Source organism: Pongo abelii, chromosome 20, assembly GCF_028885655.2.
Source record: "Pongo abelii isolate AG06213 chromosome 20, NHGRI_mPonAbe1-v2.0_pri, whole genome shotgun sequence".
Classification (NCBI taxonomy): Eukaryota; Metazoa; Chordata; class Mammalia; order Primates; family Hominidae; genus Pongo; species Pongo abelii.
The window spans coordinates 10,386,994-10,410,348 of NC_072005.2; the positions used below are offsets into that span (position 1 = coordinate 10,386,994).

The 23,355-nt window shown below is 54.6% G+C and overlaps 1 protein-coding gene across 11 annotated transcripts in view; it reads right to left on the reverse strand.

The window, feature by feature from the left end:
* Nucleotides 1–259: 259 nt before the first annotated feature.
* The window catches only part of TYK2 (tyrosine kinase 2), a 30,282-nt gene continuing 7,186 nt past the window's right edge, over nucleotides 260–23,355 (reverse strand). For 3 of the 11 annotated variants that reach the window (XM_054539645.2, XM_054539646.2, XM_054539650.2), the window contains 22 exons: nucleotides 17,911–18,034; nucleotides 17,671–17,818; nucleotides 16,030–16,193; nucleotides 15,130–15,511; nucleotides 14,467–14,661; nucleotides 14,230–14,387; nucleotides 12,179–12,287; nucleotides 11,894–12,086; nucleotides 11,708–11,811; nucleotides 11,401–11,586; nucleotides 11,173–11,260; nucleotides 8,846–8,973; nucleotides 7,693–7,828; nucleotides 7,454–7,608; nucleotides 6,291–6,441; nucleotides 4,235–4,341; nucleotides 3,765–3,957; nucleotides 3,237–3,355; nucleotides 2,614–2,786; nucleotides 2,140–2,257; nucleotides 784–894; nucleotides 260–700 (listed from right to left, as the gene is read on the reverse strand). In XM_054539645.2, coding sequence (XP_054395620.1) covers nucleotides 566–700; nucleotides 784–894; nucleotides 2,140–2,257; nucleotides 2,614–2,786; nucleotides 3,237–3,355; nucleotides 3,765–3,957; nucleotides 4,235–4,341; nucleotides 6,291–6,441; nucleotides 7,454–7,608; nucleotides 7,693–7,828; nucleotides 8,846–8,973; nucleotides 11,173–11,260; nucleotides 11,401–11,586; nucleotides 11,708–11,811; nucleotides 11,894–12,086; nucleotides 12,179–12,287; nucleotides 14,230–14,387; nucleotides 14,467–14,661; nucleotides 15,130–15,511; nucleotides 16,030–16,193; nucleotides 17,671–17,818; nucleotides 17,911–18,034 — 3,377 coding nt within the window. In that variant the 3' untranslated portion in view covers nucleotides 260–565. Of the gene's footprint in view, nucleotides 701–778; nucleotides 895–2,139; nucleotides 2,258–2,613; nucleotides 2,787–3,236; nucleotides 3,356–3,764; nucleotides 3,958–4,234; nucleotides 4,342–6,290; nucleotides 6,442–7,453; nucleotides 7,609–7,692; nucleotides 7,829–8,845; nucleotides 8,974–11,172; nucleotides 11,261–11,400; nucleotides 11,587–11,707; nucleotides 11,812–11,893; nucleotides 12,087–12,178; nucleotides 12,288–14,229; nucleotides 14,388–14,466; nucleotides 14,662–15,129; nucleotides 15,512–16,029; nucleotides 16,194–17,670; nucleotides 17,819–17,910; nucleotides 18,035–23,355 lie in introns of those variants that run through there. The other 8 variants (XM_024237709.3, XM_054539647.2, XM_054539649.2 and 5 more) reach the window with 7 other exon arrangements.

A 23,355-nucleotide genomic window follows, 5' to 3' on the forward strand; every position in this document is an offset into this window, starting at 1 on the left:
TGTAGTCCCAGATACTCGGGAGGCTGAGGCAGGAGAATGGTGTGAACTCAGGAGACGGAGCTTGCAGTGAGCCTAGATCACGCCACTGCACTCCAGCCTGGGCGACAGAGCGAGACTCTGTCTCAAAAAAAAAAAAAAAAAAAAAGTTAAACAGTTGAATCCAGCTACCTCTGCGGTGTCTCATGCTAGCTGCTGTCCACAGGAGACCAGACTCCCAGCTAACCCACCTTTCTGAAAGAGGGCTCCAAAAATCACAGGCTCCAGCAGAGAAAACAGGAATTTATTACCAGATGGTGGAGATGGTGGGTCTCAAGTTTGAAAGCTGGGGGATTTAAGGGCCGGATTAGTGCCCCTACAAATGTTGGGTCCCTCAAGATCATGGTTAGGCTCAAGGTCATGGAAGAAAAGTAAGTTCACAGAGGTGGGGTCTCCAGACAGGAGTAAGGCACACAGTGTGGGTGAGGCTGACATCCCCCTCTTGGTTTCATCCTGGGGCAGGGAGCAGGAGGCTCCCTCTGCAGCCACTGCCTGGTCCAATCCTCCCAGGCAGGGCTGCCATTGTGCCTCAGCACACGCTGAACACTGAAGGGGCCTGGCCTTGGTACTTCTCATGGACTGTCTTCAGGATGGGTATGAGGTTCTCGAAGGTTGGGCGGAAGGACGCCTCTGTCTCCCAGCAGTTCTTCATGAAATGATAGACCTAGAAGGAAAAACCAGGGCTGGTGGGGGCTGCCCTCTCCACAGCAGGATATTGGGGTCAGGGAAAGACAAAGGAAGTCTCACCTCACAGGGACATTTGTCGGGCCGTGGCAGCCTCTCCCCTCGTTCCAGCAACTCGGTGAGTCTCAGAACTGTCATCTGACCCTGAGCAACGCCTATGAGCTCAAGGAATTTCTACAGTATAAACAAGACAAGCTCTTTTCAAGAGGCAATGAAAGGCAGGCACGGTGGCTCATGCCTGTAATCCCAGCACTTTGGGAGGCTGAGGCGGCTGGATCACCTGAGGTCAGGAGTTCGAGACCAGCCTGGACAACATGGTGAAACCCCATCTCTACTAAAAATACAAAAATTAGCTGGGCATGATGGCGGGCACCTGTAATCCCAGCTACTTGGGATGCTGAGGCAGGAGGATCGTTTGAACCTGGGATGCGGAGGTTGCTGTGAGCCGAGATTGTGCCATTGCACTCCAGCCTAGGCTACAAGTGTGAAACTCCGTCTCAAAAAAGAAAAAAAAGAAATCACTCTGCAACTTCATGAAATTGACTGCATGGGTTCTAATCCCACCTCTTACACTTCTCAGCTGTGTGACTTTGAATTTGAGTTCACTTCTCTGGGCCTCAGTTTTCTCATCCGTAAAATAGGGTAATAACATCTACCACCTGGGATTACTGTGAACGTTAAACTAATATTCATAGAGTAAGCCTGAGTCAGGTGTTTGCCGTTATTATTAAGCCTCACAGCAAATTGTTCTTACCGTCCAGAATTTTTTTTTGAGACAGTCTCTCGCTCTTTCACCCAGGCTGGAGTGCAGCGGCATGATCTCGGCTCACTGCAACCTCCGCCTACCAGGTTAAAGCAATTCTCCCTGCCTCAACCGCCTGAGTAGCTGGGATTACAGGCACCTGCCACCACGCCCGGCTAATTTTTGTATTTTTAGTAGAGACGGGGTTTCACCATGTTGGCCTGGCTGGTCTCGATCTCCTGACCTCGTCATCTGCCCGCCTCGGCCTCCCAAAGTGCTGGGATTACAGGCGTGAGCCACCGCGCCCGGCCTATGCCTTTCTTTCTTTCTTTTTGAGACGGACTCTCGCTCTGTCACCCAGCTGGAGTGCAGTGGGGAGATCTCGGCTCACTGCAAGCTCCGCCTCCCGGGTTCACGCCATTCTCCTGCCTCAGTCTCCCGAGTAGCTGGGACTACAGGCGCCCGCCACCACGCCCAGCTAATTTTTTTTGTATTTTTAGTAAAGACGGGTTTCACCGTGTTAGCCAGGTTGGTCTCGATCTCCTGACCTCGTGATCCGCCCGCCTCGGCCTCCCAAAGTGCTGGGATTACAGGCATAAACCACCGCGCCCGGCCCGGCCTATGCCTTTCTAATTGCTCTAGCAAACTCCCGGTGGGGCTGCGAGCCTGGCTCTCACCGTGGGGGGACTCTGGTTGGAGTCGCAGTGCGTCAGCAGCTCATACAGGGTCACCCCGAAGGACCAGACATCGGACGCATAGTAGAACTTATACTCCTTCAGGCACTCTGGGGCATACCTAGGGGGAGGGGGGCACTCAGGCCTCGGGGGTGCTGCACTGAGGGTTTGGGGATCAGACCAGGCTGAAGCCCTCACCGGAGACTGAAGGACCCTCTGGGCTCAGCTGGGACCCACCCTTAAGAGCGCAGCCTGAGCGGGGTGATGTGCTCATTGGCTAGGCCGGGTTAACGCCCACCAGGCCAAGCCGCACTCCATACACCGCCCCTTGCCTCCATAGGCCCCACCCCCGCACGGCTAGGCACCGCCGCGCTTCACTGGGATCATGCCCTGTCAAGATACCCAGCATCCGTCTACTCCACCCCGCCTGTTCCAAGTGACCCCAGCACCCCCTCAGACTGCACCCCGCCTGGTCACCAGAACACAGGGCTGTCCCCATCCTCGCGCACGCGGTAGTACTCGTGGCCTTCGGGCACGGCCTTGGCTAGGCCAAAGTCCCCGATCTTGACCAGCCTGTCGTTGTCCAGCAGCACGTTGCGCGCGGCTAAGTCTCGGTGGATGTAGTGCTGCGCGTGCAGATAGGCCATGCCCTGGGGGCGGGGCAGGGCTCGTGAGTTTCAGTGGGGCAGGGTTCGGCCGGGGGAGGCGGCAGGACCTGAGCAGCCAGGAGGGCTGGGGGACAGTCAGGTCAGGCCGGTGGCTACCCGGCCGCTGGAGAGGGCCGGATGGCACGTGGCACCAAGCAAAAGGAGGCTGAGCCAGAATGCAGGGACGGGGCTAGACGAGCAAAGCTGGGCAGGAGGGCGCGTTGGGAGGGGCCGAGCCCGCTGTGCGTGGTCCCTTGGGAGGAGGGGGTGTGGCCAAGCGAGCCGAACAATTCGGAGGTCAGTGCAAGGACAAGAGAGCCTGGGCAAATGAGCAGAGGCGGAGCGTGAGAGCAGACTGCACCGGATCGCTCAGGCCATGCACCGGATCGCTCAGGCCAGCCCAAGCTGAAGAGGAAGGGGCAAGCTCCGGAAGCAGGGGCGGGGCCGACCAACCTCGCAGATCTGCTGGGCGAAGAGCAGCAGCTGGGCCAGCCCGACGCTGTGCCGGGGCAGGTAGTCTCGGAGGCTGCCCAGGGGCACGTACTCCATGACCAGCTGCAGAGACTTCTCGCCTGCCGCGGAGAGGGGCGGCCCCGGTGGGGGACGATAGAGGGCGGGCCGGGGACCGCCTACCCTGAGCCCAGCAGAGCCCCTCCAAGGTCGGGAGGGAAGGCCAAGACCCGCGCACACTAGACCCAGTCCTTAGGTGGGATGGACCCATCCAGAACCCCATTCTCACTTGAGGGAGCTGCTGGTGGCTCCCGTCCATCCTGGCCCCAGCAGGTAGCACCCCCCAGATGGGAAGGAGGCAGCCCAGCCACGCTCGCCCAGCCACGCTCACCCAGGTGCCAAGAACCGCGGACTGCAGCCTGGGGTTGAGAGTCTCTAATTGGCTAGGCCAGACTGGCCCCGCCCACAAGGCCACGCCACCGCTATAACCACGCCCCCTCGAGTCTCTAGGACTCGCCGGGTCCCGCCCACCTTGGTCCTCGCAGCAGCCCTTGTACTTGACGATGTGCTCGTGATACAGCGTGCGCAGAATGTCAATCTCCTGCTTCCAGCCGGAGCGGTGCTGGGGAGCGCAGTCTGCCTTGAGGGCTTTCACCGCCACCATCTCGCCAGTGCCGTCGTTGGTCGGATCGTAGCAGTACAAGCTGACCTTGCCGAAGTGACCCTGGTCGGGCGCGCACGAGGGTCAGCTCCACCTCCCCAATCCCTGCACCACTCCCCAACCCCCGATTTCCCGGGCCACTCCTCCGGGCAGATCCTTTCGGAATGCCCCAGGCCCCGCCTACTCCGCGCTATTAAGACTCCTTGGCATCTAGGCCTCTCTCAAAGCAGAGGGTCCCACCCACATCTCCTGAGAATCACATTAGGTAGGAATTTATCCTCAACCTCCAAACTCCTCCCCGACCAGGTGGGCCTTTTAGCAGCCCAGGCCCCTCCCTCACCTCGCCCAGATCTCGGATCTTTTTCAAATAGCGCTTGTGGAAAACCGTAGGGTCTGAGGCTGGTGAGTCCGGGTTCACAGTCAAGACGTCAGCAAGATCTGGAAGAGCTGCGGTGGGTAAAGGCCTGACCCCGATCCTTTCCCCAGCAGGCCCACACTTGGGAGTCACAAAGCCAGCCACAGCTACCCCAGGATCCGATTCCAGAGGTAAGAAAACTTTTTCCTGCAACAGCTGAAAGAGTCCGCTTATTGTACAAAATGATGCAGAGTTGGCTGCATCAAAACTGACACCTGTTTGGGAGGCCGAGGCGGGAGGATCACTTGAGCCCAGGAGTTCAAGACCAGCCTGGACAACATGGTGAAACCCCCTCTCTACAAAAAAGTTAAAAAAAAAAAAAATTAGCCAGGTGTGGTGGCGCATGCCCGTGGTCCCAGCTACTTAGGAGGCTAAGGCAGGAGATCATTTGAACCCAGGAGGTTTGAGGCTGCAGTGAGTCTGAGCCACAGAGAGAGACTGTCTCTTAAAAAAAAAAAAAAAAAAAAAAAGAAAGAAAAAGAAAAAACAGAAAAACCTGACATCTGGAAGTTCTGAAATTGGGTAGAGGGCACAGATATTTCATAGAGAAAAGAGAAAAACTGGCCAGGCGTGGTGGCTCACACCTATAATCCCAGCACTTTGGGAGGCCAAGGCAGGAGGATCCCTAGAGCCCAGGAGTCTCGGGCTGCAGTGAGCCATGATCGTGCCTGTGAATAGCCACTACACTCCTGCCTGGGCAACACAGCAAGACCTAGTCTTTAAAACAAAAAAGGGAAAGAAAAATGTGATATGATCAGTTGAAAATGGCATATTAGGACGGTCGTGGTGGCTCAGGCCTGTAATCCCAGCACTTTGGGAGGCTGAGGAGGGTGGATCACCTGAGGTCAGGAGTTTGAGACCAGCCTAGCCAACATAGTGAAACCCCGTCTCTACTAAAAATACAAAAATTAGCTGGGTGTGGTGGTGGACGCCTGTAATCCCAGCTACTCGGGAGGCTGAGGCAGGAGAATTGCTCGAACCCAGGAGGCGGAGGTTGCAGTGGGCCGAGATCGCGCCATTGCACTCCAGCCTGTGCAACAAGAGCAAAACTCCATCTCAAAAAAAAAAAAAAAAAGAAAAAGAAAATAGGTCAGGCGCAGTGGCTCACACCTGTAATCCCAGCACTTTGGGAGGCCGAGGCGGGTGGATCACAAGGTCAAGAGATTGAGACCATCCTGGCCAACATGGTGAATTCTCGTCTCTACTAAAAATACAAAAATTAGCCCGGCGTGGTGGTGGGCGCCTGTAGTCCCAGCTACCCGGGAGGCTGAGGCAGGAGAATTACTTGAACCTGGGAGACAGAGGTTGCAGTGAGCCAAGATTGCACCACTGCACTCCAGCCTGGCGACAGAGTGAGACTCCGTCTCAAAAAAAAAAAAAAAAAAAAAAGAGCATATTAATTTTTTTAAGAAAACAATACAAAAATTTTTTAAAAAGAAAAAAAAAACTGCAACGGTCTAATTCTCTAATCCAAAGAAGCTGTGTCTCTCCCCAGACAAAACATTAAGGAGGCCAGGCGCAGTGGCTCACGCCTGTAATCCCAGCAATTTGGGAGGCTGAAGCAGATAGATCATTTGAGATCTAGAGTTTGAGACCAGCCTGGCCAACATGGCAAAACCCCACTTCTACTAAAAATACAAAAATGAGCCACGCATGGTGGCACATGCTTGTAATCCCAGCTACTTGGGAGGCTGAGGTGGGAGGATTGCTTGAACCTGGGAGGTGGAGGTTGCAGTGAGCCAAGATCACGTCACTGCGCTCCAGGCTGGGCGACAGAGCAAGATTCCGTCGCAAATAAATAAATAAATACATTAATGAGAGCTCAGGGCAGCCAGGCAGGGCATGCTTATGAATGCCACTGCAAGAAATTGGCACACACCCTGAACCACTGTGCAGAGACCTCTCGTGCGCTGTAGGCATACAGCAGGGATCCCAGCCCTGTCCCACTTCCCCAGGGTCCCAGCACTGGGACGGAGCTCACTGTGGGGCTGCAGCCGGGTGAGGTCACGCAGGATGGTGCGGAATGATGGCCTCTGGGTTGGCTCATAGGTCAGACACTGGCTGGTGAGTGTGGCCAGCTCTGGGCAGGAGGGCTCGGGCAGCCGGTGCTGCCTTTGGTAGAAATGCTCCTTCTGTTGGGAAAGGGACCCGGAGGAGTCAACATCCTCCCCTCACCCCTACCCCTTCCCCAAGAGGCAGAGTCAAGTCCCCGGAGTGGACCGCCAGGTGCCCGCTCTTATCAGTCCCATTATACAGATGAGGCAACTGAGGCTCCACAAAGTGGGAGGACGTGCTCACAGCCGCAGAGCCAGGACTGGGACCCAGGTCCAGTGATTATGCAGAACTGGAGTGTCACAGTCAGCCTTCTGCCCCGAGGTCCCCTCCCGCCCCTCCTGTAGACCACAGCTCCTCAATACACTGAAGCCTCAGCCTTTGCACAGGCCATGCGCTCTGCCTGAGCTGCCCTTCCTAGCCAGGCTCATTGGCATAATTCTACACTTAGATAAAACCTCTTCTGGGGCCAGGCACTGTGGCTCATGCCTGTAATCCCAGCACTTTGGGAGGCCAAGGCGGGCGGATCACCTGATGTCAGGAGTTTGAGACCAGCCTGAATATGATGAAACCCCATCTCTACAAAAAATACAAAAATTAGCCGGGTGTGGTGGCATGCGCCTGTAATCCCCCCTACTCGGGAGGCTGAGGCAGGAGAATCGCTTGAACCCAGGAGGCGGAGGTTGCAGTGAGCTGAGATCACGCCATTGCATTCCAGCCTGGGCAACAAGAGTGGAACTTCATCTCAAAATAAAAACACCACACTCACAAACCTCCTCAGTAAGCACATCCTCAGCCCCTCTGCCCCACTCTGCAGCCTGGGCATCTCCCATCGCTGCCCTGGTCACTCTGCCTAAAACTGAAATCAAGTCTCTTACTTGCCTTCTGTGTGCCAAGCACAAGGGACTTCCACAAGGACCTAAAAAGGCTGGGACTACATTAAGCCCCAGTGAGTGGCCCACCTGCTGGTAGCCCAGAGAGACTTGAAGTCACGAGGCCAGAGGGGAGGCAGCTTTGAGCTCTGATTCTGTCCTCTGGATTTCTTGGAGGGGCCCCCACTGCGGGGAGGGCCCAAGGGTCTCCTAGACATACCTCGGAGGGGCTGCGGTTCTGCAGAGGGGCCTCTCCGTCAAAGCAGATCTCCAAGAGGGTGGCGCCAAACCCCCACTTGTCCATGGCGGTGCTTAGGCTGTTGGGCCCACCTGTTAGGCATTCGGGGGCCATCCAGGGGATCCTCTCCACCCGCTCTGGGAGGCCAAGGTCAGAGGTCACCAAGGGTGAAAGGCGCAGGGGAAGCCCCCGACTGTGCTCAGGTCCCCTCGGGTACTCACCCTCCCTGGAGAGGGCGCCCAGGCCCACGCCGGGATCACTCAGCTTGATGAAGGGGCTGGTGCCCTCTGCCAGCCCCAGTCGGGCCAGCAGGATGTTCCGGCCACACACATTACCATGAACCAGGTTCTTGTTCTCCTGAGGTGGGCAGGAGAGGGGGTGTGGCCACTCAGGAGGGGCACAGATGCCAACCCCAAACCTGGTCCCCATAGGGACAGCCAATGTGAAAAGGACAACTGTGACCATCACTGGGTTTCTTTCTGTTTTGTTTTTTGGGGGGTTATTTTTTCTTTTTTTTTTTTTGAGACAGGGTCTCACTCTGTCTCAGGTTGGAGTATAGTGGCACGAACATAGCTCACTGCAGCTTCAAACTCCTGGGCTCAAGCCTTCCAAGTAGCTAGAATTACAGGTGCACATCACCACGGCCTGGCTAATTCTTAAATTTTTGGTAGAGATGGGGTCTAGCTGTGCTGCTGCCCAGGCTGTGGTACAGTGGTGTGATCATAGCTTACTATGGCCTCAAATTCCTGAGCTCAGGCGATCTTCCCACCTCAACTTCCTGAGTACCTGGGCCTACAGGTGCAAGTTACCACATTGGCTAATTTTTTTTGTATTTTTAGTAGAGGCAAGGTTTCGCCATATTGGCCAGGCTGGTCTCAAACTCCTGACCTCAGGTGATCCACCCACCTTGGCCTCCCAAACTGCTGGGATTACAGGTATGAGTCACCACGCCTGGCTATTTGTTTATTTTTTAAAGATGGGGCCAGCTGGGCGTGGTGGCTCACGCCTGGAATCCCAGCACTTTGGGAGGCTGAGGCGGGTGGATCACGAGGTCAGAAGTTCGAGACCAGCCTGACCAACATGGTGAAACCCCATCTCTACTAAAAATACAAAAATTAGCTGGGCGTGATGGCAGGAGCCTATAATCCCAGCTACTCGGGAGGCTGAGGCGGGAGAATCATTTGAACCTGGGAGGCGAAGGTTGCAGTGAGCCGAGATTATGCCATTGCACTCCGGCCTGGGTGACAGGGCGAAACTCCATCTAAAAAAAAAAAAAAAAAAGATGGGGTCTTGCCCTGTTGCCCAGGCTGGTCTCAAACTCTTGGGCTCCTGGCCCTCCCTGACTGACCCAGGCCCCACACACAGGCCACACACCAGGTAGCTGAGGGCGCTGGCCAGTTGCTGGGCCACCACCATCTTCCAAGCCATGGGCACATGGCCCCGCTCCCTCCGCAGCCACACATCCAGGGGTCCGTGCTCCACATACTCTGTCACCATGATATCTGTAAAGACACAGCTGCTCTGGGGCGACCTGCCTGCTTCTGCCCTCTGGATGGCAGGGAATGGGGGGAGACGCCAGGGAGGGACTTGGCATGTGGCTGGGGAGGTGTCAGGGCAGAGGTGTGGGTGGAGTTTGGTCTGGGTTGAAAGTGAGTTTGGGGAGAGAAGAAATGCGGAATGCAGCAGAGGCAGCGGTGGATGAGGGCATTGGGGTCCAGGTGGGGTGGGGCATGGAAGAACTTGAAGTTCAAGAGAGAAAGGTGGGCTGGGCGTAGTGGTTCACGCCTGTAATCCCAGCACTTTGGGAGGCTGAGGCGGGTGGATCACCTGAGGTCAGGAGTTCAAGGGCAGCCTGCCCAACATGATGAAACTCCATCACTACTAAAAAAAAAAAAAAATACAGCCAGGCACAGTGGCTCACGCCTGTAATCCCAGCACTTTGGGAGGCTGAGGCGGGTGGATCACAAGTTCAGGAGTTCGAGACCAGCCTGGTCAATATGGTGAAACCCCAACTCTACTAAAAATACAAAAAAATTACGGTGAAACCCCATCGCTACTAAAAAGACAAAAGAATTAGCCAGGCATGGTGATGGGCGCCGGTAGTCTCAGCTACTTGGGAGGCTGAGGCAGAAGAATGGCGGGAGATGGAGCTTGCAGTAAGCCGAGATCACGCCACTGCACTCCAGCCTGGGCGATACAGTAAGACTCCATCTCAAAAAAAAAAAGAAAAAAAAAATTAGCTGAGCATGGTGGCACATGCCTGTAATCCCAGCTATTCGGGAGGCTGAGGCAGGAGAATTGCTCGAACCCGGGAGGCGGAGGTTGCAGTGAGCCGAGATCACGCCACTGTACTCCAGCCTGGGTGACAGAGTGAGACTCCGTCTCAAAAAAATTAAAAAGAGATAAAGGTGGCAGGGTATAGTGGCTCATGCCTGCAATCCCGTCACTTTGGGAGGCTAAGGCGGGAAGATCCCTTGAGCCCAGGAGTTTGAGACCAGCCTAAGCAACATAGTGAGACCCCATCTCTACAAAAAATTTTTAAAAATCAGCCGGGTGTGATAGCACACACCTGTCATCCCAGGTGCTCAAGAGGCTGAGGCGGAAGGATCACTTGAGCCCGGGAGGTCGAGGCTTCAGTGAGCCATGATGGTACCACTGCATTGCAGCCTGGGCAACAGAGGGAGACCCTAGTCTCACAAAAAAAGAGATAAGGGTGAGCCTACAAAGTAAGCAACTAGGGATGGGGGCGATGGGCATGGATAAGCAGAGGCTAGGGGCTTGAGGTTGGGGTATAAGTGATGTTTGGGTACCAGAGTAGTCAGAGGGATGTGGATCAGGGTGTCGGCCAGGGTCCAGGGGAAAGTGGGGGAGATGCACACACACACAGCGGGGTTGAGGGATGGGTGGGTCTAGGGTTGTTCTGTACAAGGGCTTTATTAGTTATTTATTTATCATTTTTTTTGAGACAGAGTCTCGCCCTGTTGCCCAGGCTGGAGTGCAGTGGTACAATCATGGCTCACTGCAGCCTTGAACTCCTGGGCTCAAGTGATCCTCCCATTTCAGCCTCTCAAGTAGCTAGACTCCAGGCACAGGTCACCATGCCTGGCCCTGATTTTTAAATTTTTTGTAAAGATAGGGTCTGGCCATGTTACCCAGGCTGGTCTTGAACTCCTGGGTGTAAGCTGTCCTCCCACCTCTGCCTCCCAAAGTGCTAGGATAGGTGTTAGCCACCACACCTAGCCTACACAAGGAGTTCTGAGCTACCTGCAGAGGAAAGGAAGAGGTGGGGTTAGGCAGGGTTGGATGTGCAGGGGCTGAGGTCTAGGAGGATCAGCACGCATCAGTGCCGGAGTCTGCCTGAGGCCATAGTGCCGATGGGGCCAGGGGCAGATGGGGGCTGGACTGTAGAGATTGTTTGGGAGGTTGATGGAAATGGGAATGTAGTTGGGAATCAGGGTGGGGGTTGAGACTAAGGGCAGGTGAGGGTCGAGGTGTTGGGATGTAAGTTATGGGCTGGAATATTGTTAGGCGTTGGGGTCTAGGTCGAAGGTCAAGGTGTAGCCTGGGATAAGAGTACAGGCGAGAGTCGAGAAATAGGCATTGGTTGGCGTGTAGGTCGAGGGCTGGGGTACAGATCAGGGAGCGGGTATAAGTCAGGGGTGGCCTGCCAAAGGGGGATGGGTATGGCAGGACCCACTCACTTTCAGGGCCGCGCACACAGACGCCATGCACGAAGGCCAGGTGTGCGTGGGAGACCTGGCTCATGAGGCTGGCTGTCTCGTAGAAGGCCTGTGGGGACCGGGCAGGTCAGGTGGCTGCAAAGCTGACCCCTCCCATCCCACCTCCTCCATGGACACACCCCTCCCATCCCACCTCCTCCGGCCACCTCCTCCACAGACACACTCCCAGGCCTGGCTCTGCCCACTCACCAGGGCGATGTCATGGTGACTAGGGTCCAGCACTTTGAGCACCACTCGTAGCTCCTGCCCATGCTCCCTGCCAGGCACGAGGGGGTCCTCGTCATCCATCTTGCCCTCCTCAGGGTCCCTGCTGCCCTCCACTCGCAGGCGGCCCTCATACACGTTGGTCCTCGTGCCCTGGCCCAAGTGGGACAGCTGCGGGATCATGTGGCACAGATACCGCCATGGTGAAAGTTAGCAGCTGATCTCCCAAGGCCCCCAGCACCCACATCCCCAGGGGCCCTGCCCTTGCCCCGGGCCCCTTCCCTGCACCCACCTGGGTGATCTCCTTCTGGTCAACCCGGTGGAAGCTGAGCTGGCTGAGGTTGAGTGTCCTGGTGCTGGCCCGAGCCCCCCGCATGATGATGAGATTGGAGGTTTCTGGGGGCAGGCGTCAAGTCATGGAGGGCGGGCCTGGGGGAGAGATGCCACATCCCACCCAGAGGTCCCCCTATTGTCATACCTCCTGGTTGGGGCAGGCAACAGCGACGCAGAGAGAAGCAGTCGTCCCCAGCCCTCAGCAAGCAGCCCTGCAAGGCAGCCCCAAGTTCCCGAACGCTGGGGAAGGACCGGCCCCAGCCCTCCAGCACGAAGGCCCCGTCCTGCTGCTCAATGGGGAACTTCCGGAGCCGCAAGCTCTGCATGCCGTCTGGTGCCTGGCGGGAGGTGGCAGAGGTGGGAGCAGTAAGCAGGGGACCAGGCAGGGAACGTATCCAGCCCCAGCCCCAGCCCCCGGCCCTGGGCTCACCTGGCTACGCTGGGCCACTGTGAGGATCAGGCGGTAGGGGTGGCTGGTGCTCCAGTGAATGAGGTACAGGCCGTCCTCGGGCCGCAGCTTGGCCTGCACAAATGGCTCCCTGGAAGGGGGTCCAGGGGGACTATCAGGCCACTTGGGGCCACTGCTGGACCCATACCCGGGAACAATGACACTCATTACCTGCTTAGAGGGCACACATACAGCTAGGACAAGTGTCAGACACAGACACTCTTGTGGGGACACTAACTCTGGACACACAGCCACTTACATGGAGACACAATGCAGCAGCAGGCCACACACCTGCTTTTTTATTTGTTTGTTTTTTTTAGACAGAGTTTCCCTCGTCACCCAGGCTGCAATGCAGTGGCGCGATCTCAGCTTATTGCAACCTCCGCCCACCCAGGTTCAAGCAATTCTCTTGCCTCAACCTCCCGAGTAGCTGGGATTACAGGTCCCTGCCACCATGCCCAGCTAATTTTTATATTTTTAGTAGAGAGGGGGTTTCACCATGTTAGCCAGCCTGGTCTCAAACTCCTGACCTCAGCTGATCTGCCAGCCTCAGCCTCCCAAAGTGCTGGGATTACAGGCATGAGCCACTGTGCCCGGCTACCTGATCTCTCTCTGTTTTTTTTTTTTGAAACAGGGTCTTGCTCTGTTGCCCAGGCTGGAGTGCAGCGGTGCAATCTTGGCTTACTTCAGCCTGGACCTCCCAGGCTCAAGAGATTCTCCCACCTCAGCCTCCTGAGGAGCCAGGATTACAGGTGTGCCCAGCTAATTTTTGTGTTTTCAGTAGTTAAAAGACCTTGCAACGTTGCCCAGGCTGCTCTTGAACTCCTGGGCTCAAGTGATTCTCCCACCTCGGCCTCCTAAAGCGCTGGGATTACAGGTGTGAGCCACCACACCCAGCCTACTCCTGCTCTTGTACTTGACGCCAGACAGGCCCTGACAAGGTGACACACACTCCAAGATAGAAAACAGCCATCAGGAGCCGGATGGGCGCACACCCAGCCACGGCCACCGCCACTCACAAGGGTGACACACGGTGGATGGCCAATCACACAAGCAAAGGACAATGATCCCAGACACAACTAATCACCCAGTATGACAGGGCAACATAGGGGCCGGGGCATCCCAGACACAGAGGTGACACAAACATGCACTATAAAGTGTCATGGCCACATAGGTCCAGACACCTACATGTGCAATGGCTGACACACGTGGTCCCCAAACACCTGTCTGTATGGGGGCAGCACACATATAGCCTTGACAGCAGGCACGGCCACAGGCCTCACAAGGTGAAATGGCCACTTCCCCCTCCCCTGGCATCACAAGTAGGACAAGGGACAGAGAGTCACAGGGGCAGTGACCAGACAAGGAGACAGTCACAAATCACGACTCGGCAGCACACAGGACAGCCACACACTCCCCTGCACCTGATGATGACATAAGTACTGACAACTTCACGCCCTCAGGCCCACAAGTCACACACATGACCGCTGAGACGGTGGCCCACAAGTTACCAGCACAGGCAGCCGCCTGCAGAGGTGGAAGCATCCAACATACCCCTGAATGGTCACCAGCGTCAGCGTGACACACAGTCCCATGAAAATCACCAGTTCTGTGCAATGACAACCTCAACACACAATGATAGTCATGGCTGGGCGTGGTGGCTCATGCCTGTAATACCAGCACTTTGGGAGGCGGAGGTGGGTGGATCACCTGAGGTCAGGAGTTCGAGACTAGGTTGGGCAATCTGATGAAACCCCATCTCTACAAAAATACAAAAATTAGCCTGGCATGGTGGCGTGCGCCTGTAGTCCCAGGTAGTCAATTGGGAGGCTGAGGCAGGAGAATCGCTTGAACCCAGGAGGCGGAGGCTGCAGTGAGCTGAGAAGATCACGCCACTGCACTCCAGTTTGGGCGACAAAAAAAAAAAAAAAAAAAGACGTGCACCTACACACACACCCTGCACAGCCCCTAGGGTTCACAATCTAGTTGGCACCCTTGGCGGTGGCCCCCAGCGCCCCCCACCCAGCACTCACAGCAGGGGTCCGTGGATCCCATCCCGGATGCTCATCACCAGCCGTGGGGGAGCCACCTCGTGGCACAGGTAGTGGTTGGAGTCGGCCGTCAGGCGGAAATAGCCGTCCACCAGCGACACGAAGGACAGCGCCGCAGCCCGGGAAGGCAGGCTCAGCTCCTGCCAGCCAGGGGTGCATCAGGTGGGTGTCCTCCCAGGCCATGACAGGCCCTAGCCCGGCCCCCACCCTGGGCCTCACCAGGCACTTGTTGTCCTGCCGGTGGATGCTGACACAGCGCTCTTTCAGCACCACGTGGGTGATGTCCCGGAAGTCACAGAAGTAGGCCCACAGTGGCTCCCGCGGCCTGTCCGCCGGCTGGCCGACTGCCTTGTGAGCCTTGGCCTTCTTCCCAGACAGGCTGGCTTGGGGGTTGCCACTGCTGCCACTAGAACCCTGAACACCCAGCAAGTGGGGCAGAGGATGGAGAGGGCAATGCCCGTTTATATCTCCTGCACTTTCCCCTGGGGAGAGACTGGAGCCAGAAGGGCCAGGCACCAACCTAGGTTGACCTCCCAAGTCCCAGTGTCACAGGTGGGATGGGGACCCACCCCAAAAACATACATATGCTGGAAGCCAGACCCTTAGGGAGGGCAGAGAGCAGAATCCTGACCCCCTCACACCCAGGTGCCAGCCTGCAGATAAAGGGGTTCCCTGGAGGTGCAGACCCCAGAAATAAGGTCCCCAGGGGGTAAGCAGATGGAGGACCTTCTCCAAGAAACTGGCCCTAGCGGACAGGTACCCCAGACCCATGTAGGGAGAGGGCTCAGGTCAGCCACCCTCAGAGGCTAGGGCCAAGGATGAACACAGAACCCCACCCCAGCCCAACCTGAACCCCTAGGGCGGAAGAGGCGCCTTGCTCACCTCCTCCTTGTTCACCTCCTCCTGTACTGGCCACCACTGGATGCCACCAGTGCCAGTCACCAGCACCTCGTGGGTTGGGGGCCCAGCACCAGACTCGGGGCCAGGGTCTGTAGGGGCCACCCCGCTGTCCCGGATGTAGCAGGGCTCCCCCTCGGCCTGGGCCAGTAGCCTCAGGTGGCACACGGGCACACGCTCTGTGCCGAAGCGGGGTGCCAGCCGCTCAAGTGTGGCTAGGTATTTAACCATGACCATCTGCTGGGAGAGTCGGCCCGGCTGGAAGTCCCGCAGGAACCTGCGGAAGACGTTCCGAAGGCGCAGCCGGGTCAGGGCACTGTGCTGCTGGATATGCCGACGGAAGGAGCGTGGGATGCAGTCCTTGAAGCTGGGGGGAAACACAGGGAGGGGCTGGTCAGGGACCTGGGTTGCAGGCCCAGCTGGGTGACACAGGGCAAGTGGCTTAACCTCTTTGAGCCTCAGCTGCCTCATCTGGAAAACAGGCACACTAGCCAGGTGTGGTGACTTGAGCCTGTAGTCTCAGCTATTTGGGAAGCCAAGGCAGAAGGATTGCTTGAGGTCAGGAGTTCTAGACCAGCCTGGCCAACATGACGAAACTCAGTCTGTCTCTACTAAAAATACAAAAATTAGCTGGGCTTGATGGTGGGCACCTGTAATCCCAGCTACTCAGGAGGCTGAGGAAGGAGAATCTCTTGAACCTGGGACGCAGAGGTTGCACTGAGTTGAGATTGCGCCACTGCACCAGCCTAGGTGACAGAGAGAGACTCCGGCTCAGGAAAAGAAAAAAAAGTAGAGGCACGGCAATATGCAAAGTCCACCCTGGCTCCCAGATGCTCAGGACACTTCCCCCTGCCTACACAGCATCCCCACCCCATTCCCAGACACCTGGTCTTCTTGGCCACCTCCTCCAGGGAGATGCCATGGCGGAGAGCGAGGTGACAGAGGTGCAGAAAGGCCATGCCCAGGCTCTCATTCTTAAAGTGGTGGATCTCCTCCTCGCTCGACAGATCCCACAGTGATGCCACGTCATTCACAAACTCATGCTTGCCCTGGGAACAGGAAATTGAGCAGAAAGGGAGGTGTGAGAATGCGTTCCTCTCTAGCCCAGAGGTATCCAATCTTCTGGCTACCCTGGACCACACTGGAAGAAGTGTCTTGGGCCCTACATAAAATACACTAACACTAATGATAGCTGATGAGCTAAAAAAAAAAAAATATTGTAGGCCGGGCATGGTGGCTCATGCCTATAATCCCAGCACTTTGGGAGGCCGAGGCGGGCGGGTCACCTGAGGTCAGGAGTTTGAGACCAGCCTGACCAACATGGAGAAAACTCACCTGTACTAAAAATACAAAATTAGCTGGGTGTGGTGGCGCATGCCTATAATCCCAGCTACTCGGGAGGCTGAGGCAGGAGAATCACTTGAACCCGGGAGGCAGAGGTTACAGTGAGCTGAGATCATGACATTGCACTCCAGCCTGAGCAACAAGAATGAAACTCTGTCTCAAAAAAAAAAAAAAAAAATCGCAGCAAAATCTCAGAATATTTTAAGATAGTTTAGGAATTTGTGTTGAGCTTCATGCAAAGCTGTCCTGGGCAGCATGCAGTCCACAGGCCAGAGGCTGGACAAGCTTGCTCTAGCCAGAGAACTCTAATTTCCTGCGTCTCACCACTTGAGGAGGGGAGAGGCCACCATTTACTGGAAAGGCCAAATACACAGCATACACCCCTCCTCTTGTCAATCTTGTGCCTGTGGCAGACATTACTAATCAATTACTAATTTCCCCTTCAACCTGAACTCTTGGCTGGGCATGGTGGCTCACACCTGTAATCCCACACTGTAGAAGGCTGAGGCAGGTGAATCACTTGAGGTCAGGAGTTTGAGACCAGCATGGCCAACATGGTGAAACTCTGTCTTTACTAAAAATAGAAAAATTAGCCAGGGGTGGTGGCGGGCTTCTGTAATCTCAGCTACTTGGGAGGCTGAGGTGGGAGAAACACTTCAACCTGGGAGGTGGAGGTTGCAGTGAGCTGAGATCACGCCATTGCACTCCAGCCTGGGCCACAGAGCAAGACTCCATTTCAAAAAAAAAAGATCAGCCGGACACAGTGGCTCACGCCTGTAATCCCAGCACTTTGGGAGGCCGAGGCGGGCGGATCACGAGGTCAGGAGATCGAGACCGTTCTGGCTAACACTGTGAAACCCCGTCTCTACTGAAAATACAAAAAATTAGCCGGGCATGGTGGCGGGCGCCTGTAGTCCCAGCTACTTGGGAGGCTGAGGCAGGAGAATGGCGTGAACCCAGGAGGCGGAGCTTGCAGTGAGCCGAGATCACGCCACTGCACTCCAGCCTGGGTGACAGAGCGAGACTCCATCTCAAAAAAAAAAAAAAAAAAAAAAAAAAAAGATCCCCGGATGGCATGAGTTGAAACCTATTAGCTATATTGAATCAGGGAGGGAAATGGGGGCTCCTCAACTGCCCCTAAGTCTCCCACAAATAGTCTTGCCACCCCAGCCCTGCTCATACCTGCTCAAAGAGGTACTCAAATGAGCCTGGGTCCAGGAGTTGCATCCCCTGTGCTGTCTGATCTGAGGATGCCTCGGTTCCTGGGGGCCCACAACGGTACACAGCCGGTTCCTGAGGATTCATGCCATGCCAGTTCCGGAAATAAAACCTGCAGGAAGGAGGGACGCAGCTGGGGCTTAGCACAGAGTCAGACCAGCTTCAGCACAGGAGGGGACGAGCTTTGCAAAGGTCTCCACTCACCTTATGCGGAAATATAGCATCAGGCTTGCATCTCTGGGGATCTCTAGGATGTGGTTTGGGGGCAACCAGACTTGGGCCTGAGCATCGAAGAGGGCGAAGAGATTGAAACAAGGAGGAGTGATACCTGGACCAGGTGAGAAACGAGGTCAGGAGTCACGTCATGTGCTACCGTCAGCCCCAAAGACCCGCCAGACCCAATGTCTGCCTTCACACTCCTTCTGAGGCCCCCTCCCCCACCTGCAGCTTCAGTCTCACGTTGCCCATGGGCAGAGGACAGTGCGTATGTTGCCCATGCTGTGGCCCTCACAAGAGGACTACATTTCCCAGCCTCCCTTGCAGCTAGGATGGGGCCAATTGCACTGGTTTCTGGCCAAAGGGCTGGGTACATTTCCAAGCCTGGAAATAAATCCTCTTGCCAACTTCACCACCCGAGGTATGATGAAGTCTTCTTGTGCCAGATGGTGAAGCTATAAGACAGAGCTGAACCATCCAACCTGTACTTGATTTTAAGTAAAACTTTTTTTTTTTTTGAGATGGAGTCTTGCTGTCACCCAGGCTGGAGTGCAGTGACGCGATCTTGGCTCGCTGCAACCTCCACCTCCCAGGTTCAAGTGATTCTCCTGTCTCAGCCTCCTGAGTTGCTGGGATTACAGGTGTGTGCCACCACCCCCGGCTAGTTTTTGTATTTTTAGAAGAGACGAGGTTTCGCCATGTTGGCCAGGCTGGTCTCAAACTCCTGACCTCAGGTGATCTGCCCACCTTGGCCTCCCAAAGTGCTGAGATTACAGGCATGAGCCACTGTGCTCGGCCGATTTTTAGGTAAACCTTGATTGTCTTAAGATTTGGGGGGACTGCTTATTCCTGCAGCAAAACTAAATCCTAGCCTGACCTACATAACTGTATAAACTGCTGCAATTGTCTGGCGTCTCCCTGAACTCCAGCCCCAAAGAAACATCCAGTCACCTCCTGGCTGTCTCCCCCTGGACATCACAGGCCCCCCCTTAGATATGCCTTGTTCCAAACAACACATCTTATCTGTGGTTGGCAAACTCCAACCTTCCCTTCCTCTGCCCATTTTTTTTTAAGGGTCAGGGTCTTTCTCTGCCACCCAGGTTGCAGTGCAGTGGTGCAATCCTTAGGGCTCACTGCAGCCTCAACCTCCAGGGCTCAAGTGATCCTCCCACCTCAGTCTCTGGAGTTGATGGGATTATGGGTATGAGCCAGGGTGTGTGGCTTCTGCCCAGTTCTTCAAACCAGGAACTTGGTCCTTATCTTCAACCTCTCCCACCCGCTCCGAAACAGATCAGTCACCAAGACCTGCTCTTCCTGCACCCTCCATGTCCTGGGGATCCATCCACCACCTTCAAATGCAAACCTCAACCCCAATCCAGTCTCCAGACTTGCTGTAATTTCCAATACCAGCTACCCTGGGCATCTTTCTTTCTACTGATGTCATTTAAAAATTGTATCTGTCGGCCGGGCGCAGCAGCTCACGCCTATAATCCCAGCACTTTGGGAGGCTGAAGTGGGCGGACCACAACATCAGGAGATCAAGACAATCTTGGCTAACGTGGTGAAACCCCATCTCTATTAAAAAATACAAAAAATTAGCCAGGCATGGTGGTGGACGCCTGTGGTCCCAGCTACTCGGGAGGCTGAGGCAAGAGAATGGTGTGAATCCAGGAGGTGGAGCTTGCAGTGAGCCGAGACTGCGCCACTGCACTCCAGCCTGGGTGACAGAGCGAGACTCTGTTTCAAAAAAAAAAAAAATTGTATCTGTCAGCCGGGTGCGGTGGTTCACGCCTGTAATCCCAGTACTTTGGGAGGCCGAGGCAGGCGGATCACGAGATCAGGACTTCAAGACCAGCCTGGCCAATATGGTGAAACCACATGTCTACTAAAAAATACAAAAATTAGCCAAGCGTGGTGGCGCACACATGTAGTCCCAGCTACTCAGGGGGCTGAGGCAGGAGAATCGCTTGAACGCAGGAGGCGGAGGTTGCAATGAGCTGAGATCACGCCACTGCATTCTAGCCTGGGCAACAGAGTAAGACTCCATCTCAAAAAAAAAAAAAAAAGAAAAAACAAAATTGTATCTGTGGGGCAGGCATGCTGGCTCATGCCTGTAATCCCAGCACTTTGGGAGGCTGAGGTGGACAGATCACGTGAGGTCAGGAGTTCAAGACCAGCCTGGCCAATATGGTGAAACCCCCGTCTCTACTAAAAATACAAAAATTAGGCCAAGTGCAGTGGCTCATGCCTGTAATTCCAGCACTTCGGGAGGCTGAGGTGGACAGATCACCTGAGGTCAGGAGTTCGAGACCAGCTTGGCCAGCATGGTGAAATCCCGTCTCTATTTAAAAAAAAAAAAAATAGCTGGACCTGGTGGCATGTGCCTGTAATCCCAGCTACTCGGGAGGCTGAGGCAGGAGAATTGCTTGAACCCGGGAGGCGGAGGTTGCAGTGAGCCAAGATCGTGCCACTGAGCTCCAGGCTGGGTGGCAGAGTGAGATTAAAAAAAAAAAATTGGCTGGCCATGGTGGGGTGCGCCTTTAGTCCCAGCTACTCCGGAGGTTGACACAGGACAATCGCTTGAACCTGGGAGGCTGAGGATGCAGTGAGCCGAGATTGTGCCACTGCACTCCAGCCTGGCGACACAGCAAGACTGTCTCAAAAAAAAAAAAAAAATTGTATCTGGCTGGGTGCAGTGGCCCATGCCTATAATCCCAGCACTTTTGGAAGCTGAGGCAGGTGAAGCACTTGAGGACAGGAGTTTGAGACCAGCCTGGCCACCATGGCAAAACCTCATCTCTACTAACAATACAAAAATTAGCTGGGTGTGGGGTTGCGCACCTGTAATCGCAGCTACTCAGGAGGCTGAGGCAAGAGAATTGCTTGAACCCGGAGGCAGAGGTTGCAGTGAGCCGAGATCACGCCACTGCACTCCAGCCCGGGTGAAAGAGTGAGGCTCTGTCTAAAAAAATAATAATAAAATAAAATAAATAATTTTATCTAAGGCTGGGTATGGTGGCTCACATCTGTAATCCCAGCACTTTGGGGGCTAAGGCGGAAGAATCACTTGAACCTAGGAGTTCAAGACCAGCCTAGGCAACATAGTGAGACCACTCATCTCTAAAAAAACTAAAAATAAAATAAATTAGCCGGGGGTGGCTGGAGTGCAGCGGTGCAATCATGGCTCACTGCACCCTCAACTTACTGGGCTAAAGCAATCCTCCTGCCTCAGCCTCCCAAGGAGCTGGGACTACAGGCGCACGCCACCATGCCCAGCTGACTTTTGTAGTTTTTGTAGAGAAGGGGTCTCACCATGTTGTCCAGGCTGGTCTCAAACTCCTGGGCTCAAGCGATCCTCCCACCTCAGCCTCCTGAGTAGCTCAGCCTCCAAAGTGCTGGGATTACAGGCATAAACCAGTGTGCCCTGCCCTGAAGTAGCGTTTATAATTTTCATATCCTCTACAATCTAGTCTTAAATGTTATTAACTGTGGCTGGGCACGGTGGCTCACGCCTGTAATCCCAGCACTTTGGGAGGTCGAGGGAGGCGGATCACCTGAGGTCGGGAGTTCGAGACCAGCCTGACCAACATGGAGAAACTCCGTCTCTACTAAAAATACAAAATTAGCTGGGCGTGGTGGCGCATGCCTGTAATCCCAGCTACTCGGGAGGCTGAGGCAGGAGAATTGAGCCTGGGAGGTGGAGGTTGCATTGAGCCGAGATTGTGCTATTGCACTCCAACCTGGGCAACAGGAGTGAAACTCTGTCTCAAAAAAAAAAATGTTATGAACTGTAAATATGTGGTACTATACTGCAGATGTCCCTCTGCAATGTGCTTTTTCAGGCTACAAGAGGTTATAAAGCTTCATACAGAATGATATGAGTAATTCTGGTTAAATTCCTTTTCCTGGCTGCGCAGTAGTCCAGTATTCAACCAGATTGCAATTTACTTAGGCAGTCTCTTGTTGAGGGACTTTGCAATGGTCTCCCTTTTTCCATATGACAAACAAGGCGGCTCTAAACATTCTCATAAGTGTCCCTGGGAGCACATGAGCTGACTGTTTATAGACTGACTGTCACTGTCCAGGAATGGAACTATATGGCCTCAGGGAAGATGTTTCTGGGTTTTTTTTTTTTTTTTTTGAGACGGAGTCTCGCTCTGTCGCCCAGGCTGGAGTGCAGTGGCTTGATCTCCGCTCACTGCAAGCTCCACCTCCTGGGATCACGCCATTCTCCTGCCTCAGCCTCCTGAGTAGCTGGGACTACAGGCGCCCGCCACCACGCCCAGCTAATTTTTTTGTATTTTTTTAGTAGAGACAGGGTTTCACCGTGTTAGCCAGGAAGGTCGCGATCTCCTGACCTCGTGATTCGCCCACCTTGGCCTCCCAAAGTGCTGGGATTACAGGCGTGAGCCACGGCGCCCAGCCTGGGTTTTTTTTTTTTTTTTGAAACAGGGTCTTGCTCTGACATATAGGCTGGAATGCAATGGTGCAATCATGGCTCAGTGCAGCCATGACCTCCCTGGCTCAAGCGGTCCTCCTGCCTCAGTCTCCTGAGTAGCTGGGAAATACAGGAACATGCCACCACACCCAGCTATATATATATATATATATATATATATATATATATATATATATTTTTTTTTTTTTTTTTTTTTTTTTTTTTTTGAGACAGCATCTTGCTCTGTCACCTAGGCTGAAGGGCAGTGGCATGATCACTGTAGCTTCAATCTCCCGGGCTCAAGTGATCCTCCCACCTCAGCCTCCTGAGTAGCTGGGACTACAGGTGCACACCAGCACACCTGGCTAATTTTTTGTATTTTTAGTAGAGACAGGGTTTCGCCATGTTGCCCAGGCTGATCTTGAACTCCTGGGCTCAAGTGATCCTCCAGGCTCAGCCTCCAAAACTGCTGGGATTACAGGCGTGAGCCACTGCATCCAGCTTTGACTATGTTATCAAATCACTCTCCAAAGTCACACCATGGAATTATACTGCCCCTCTGTGAAGGGAGGATACCTCCCTGTGAAACAATATATATTTTTTTTACACGGAGTCACCCAGACTGGAGTGCAATGGTGCAATCTTGGTTCGCCGCAACTTCCGCCTTTCAGGTTCAAGTGATTCTCCTATCTCAGCCTCCTGAGTAGCTGGGACTACAGGCATGTACCACCATGCCCGGCTAATTTTTTGTATTTTTTGTATTTTTTTTTTTTTTTGGATGGAGTTTTTGCTCTTGTTGCCCAGGCTGGAATGCAGTGGCACAATCTCAGCTCACTATAGCCTCCACCCCCTGGGTTCAAGCGATTCTACTGCCTCAGCCTCCTGAGTAGCTGGGATTACAGGCGCCCACCACCACACCCGGCTAATTTTTTGTATTTTCAGTAGAGATGGGGTTTCATCATGTTGACCAGGCTGGTCTCCAACTCCTGACCTCA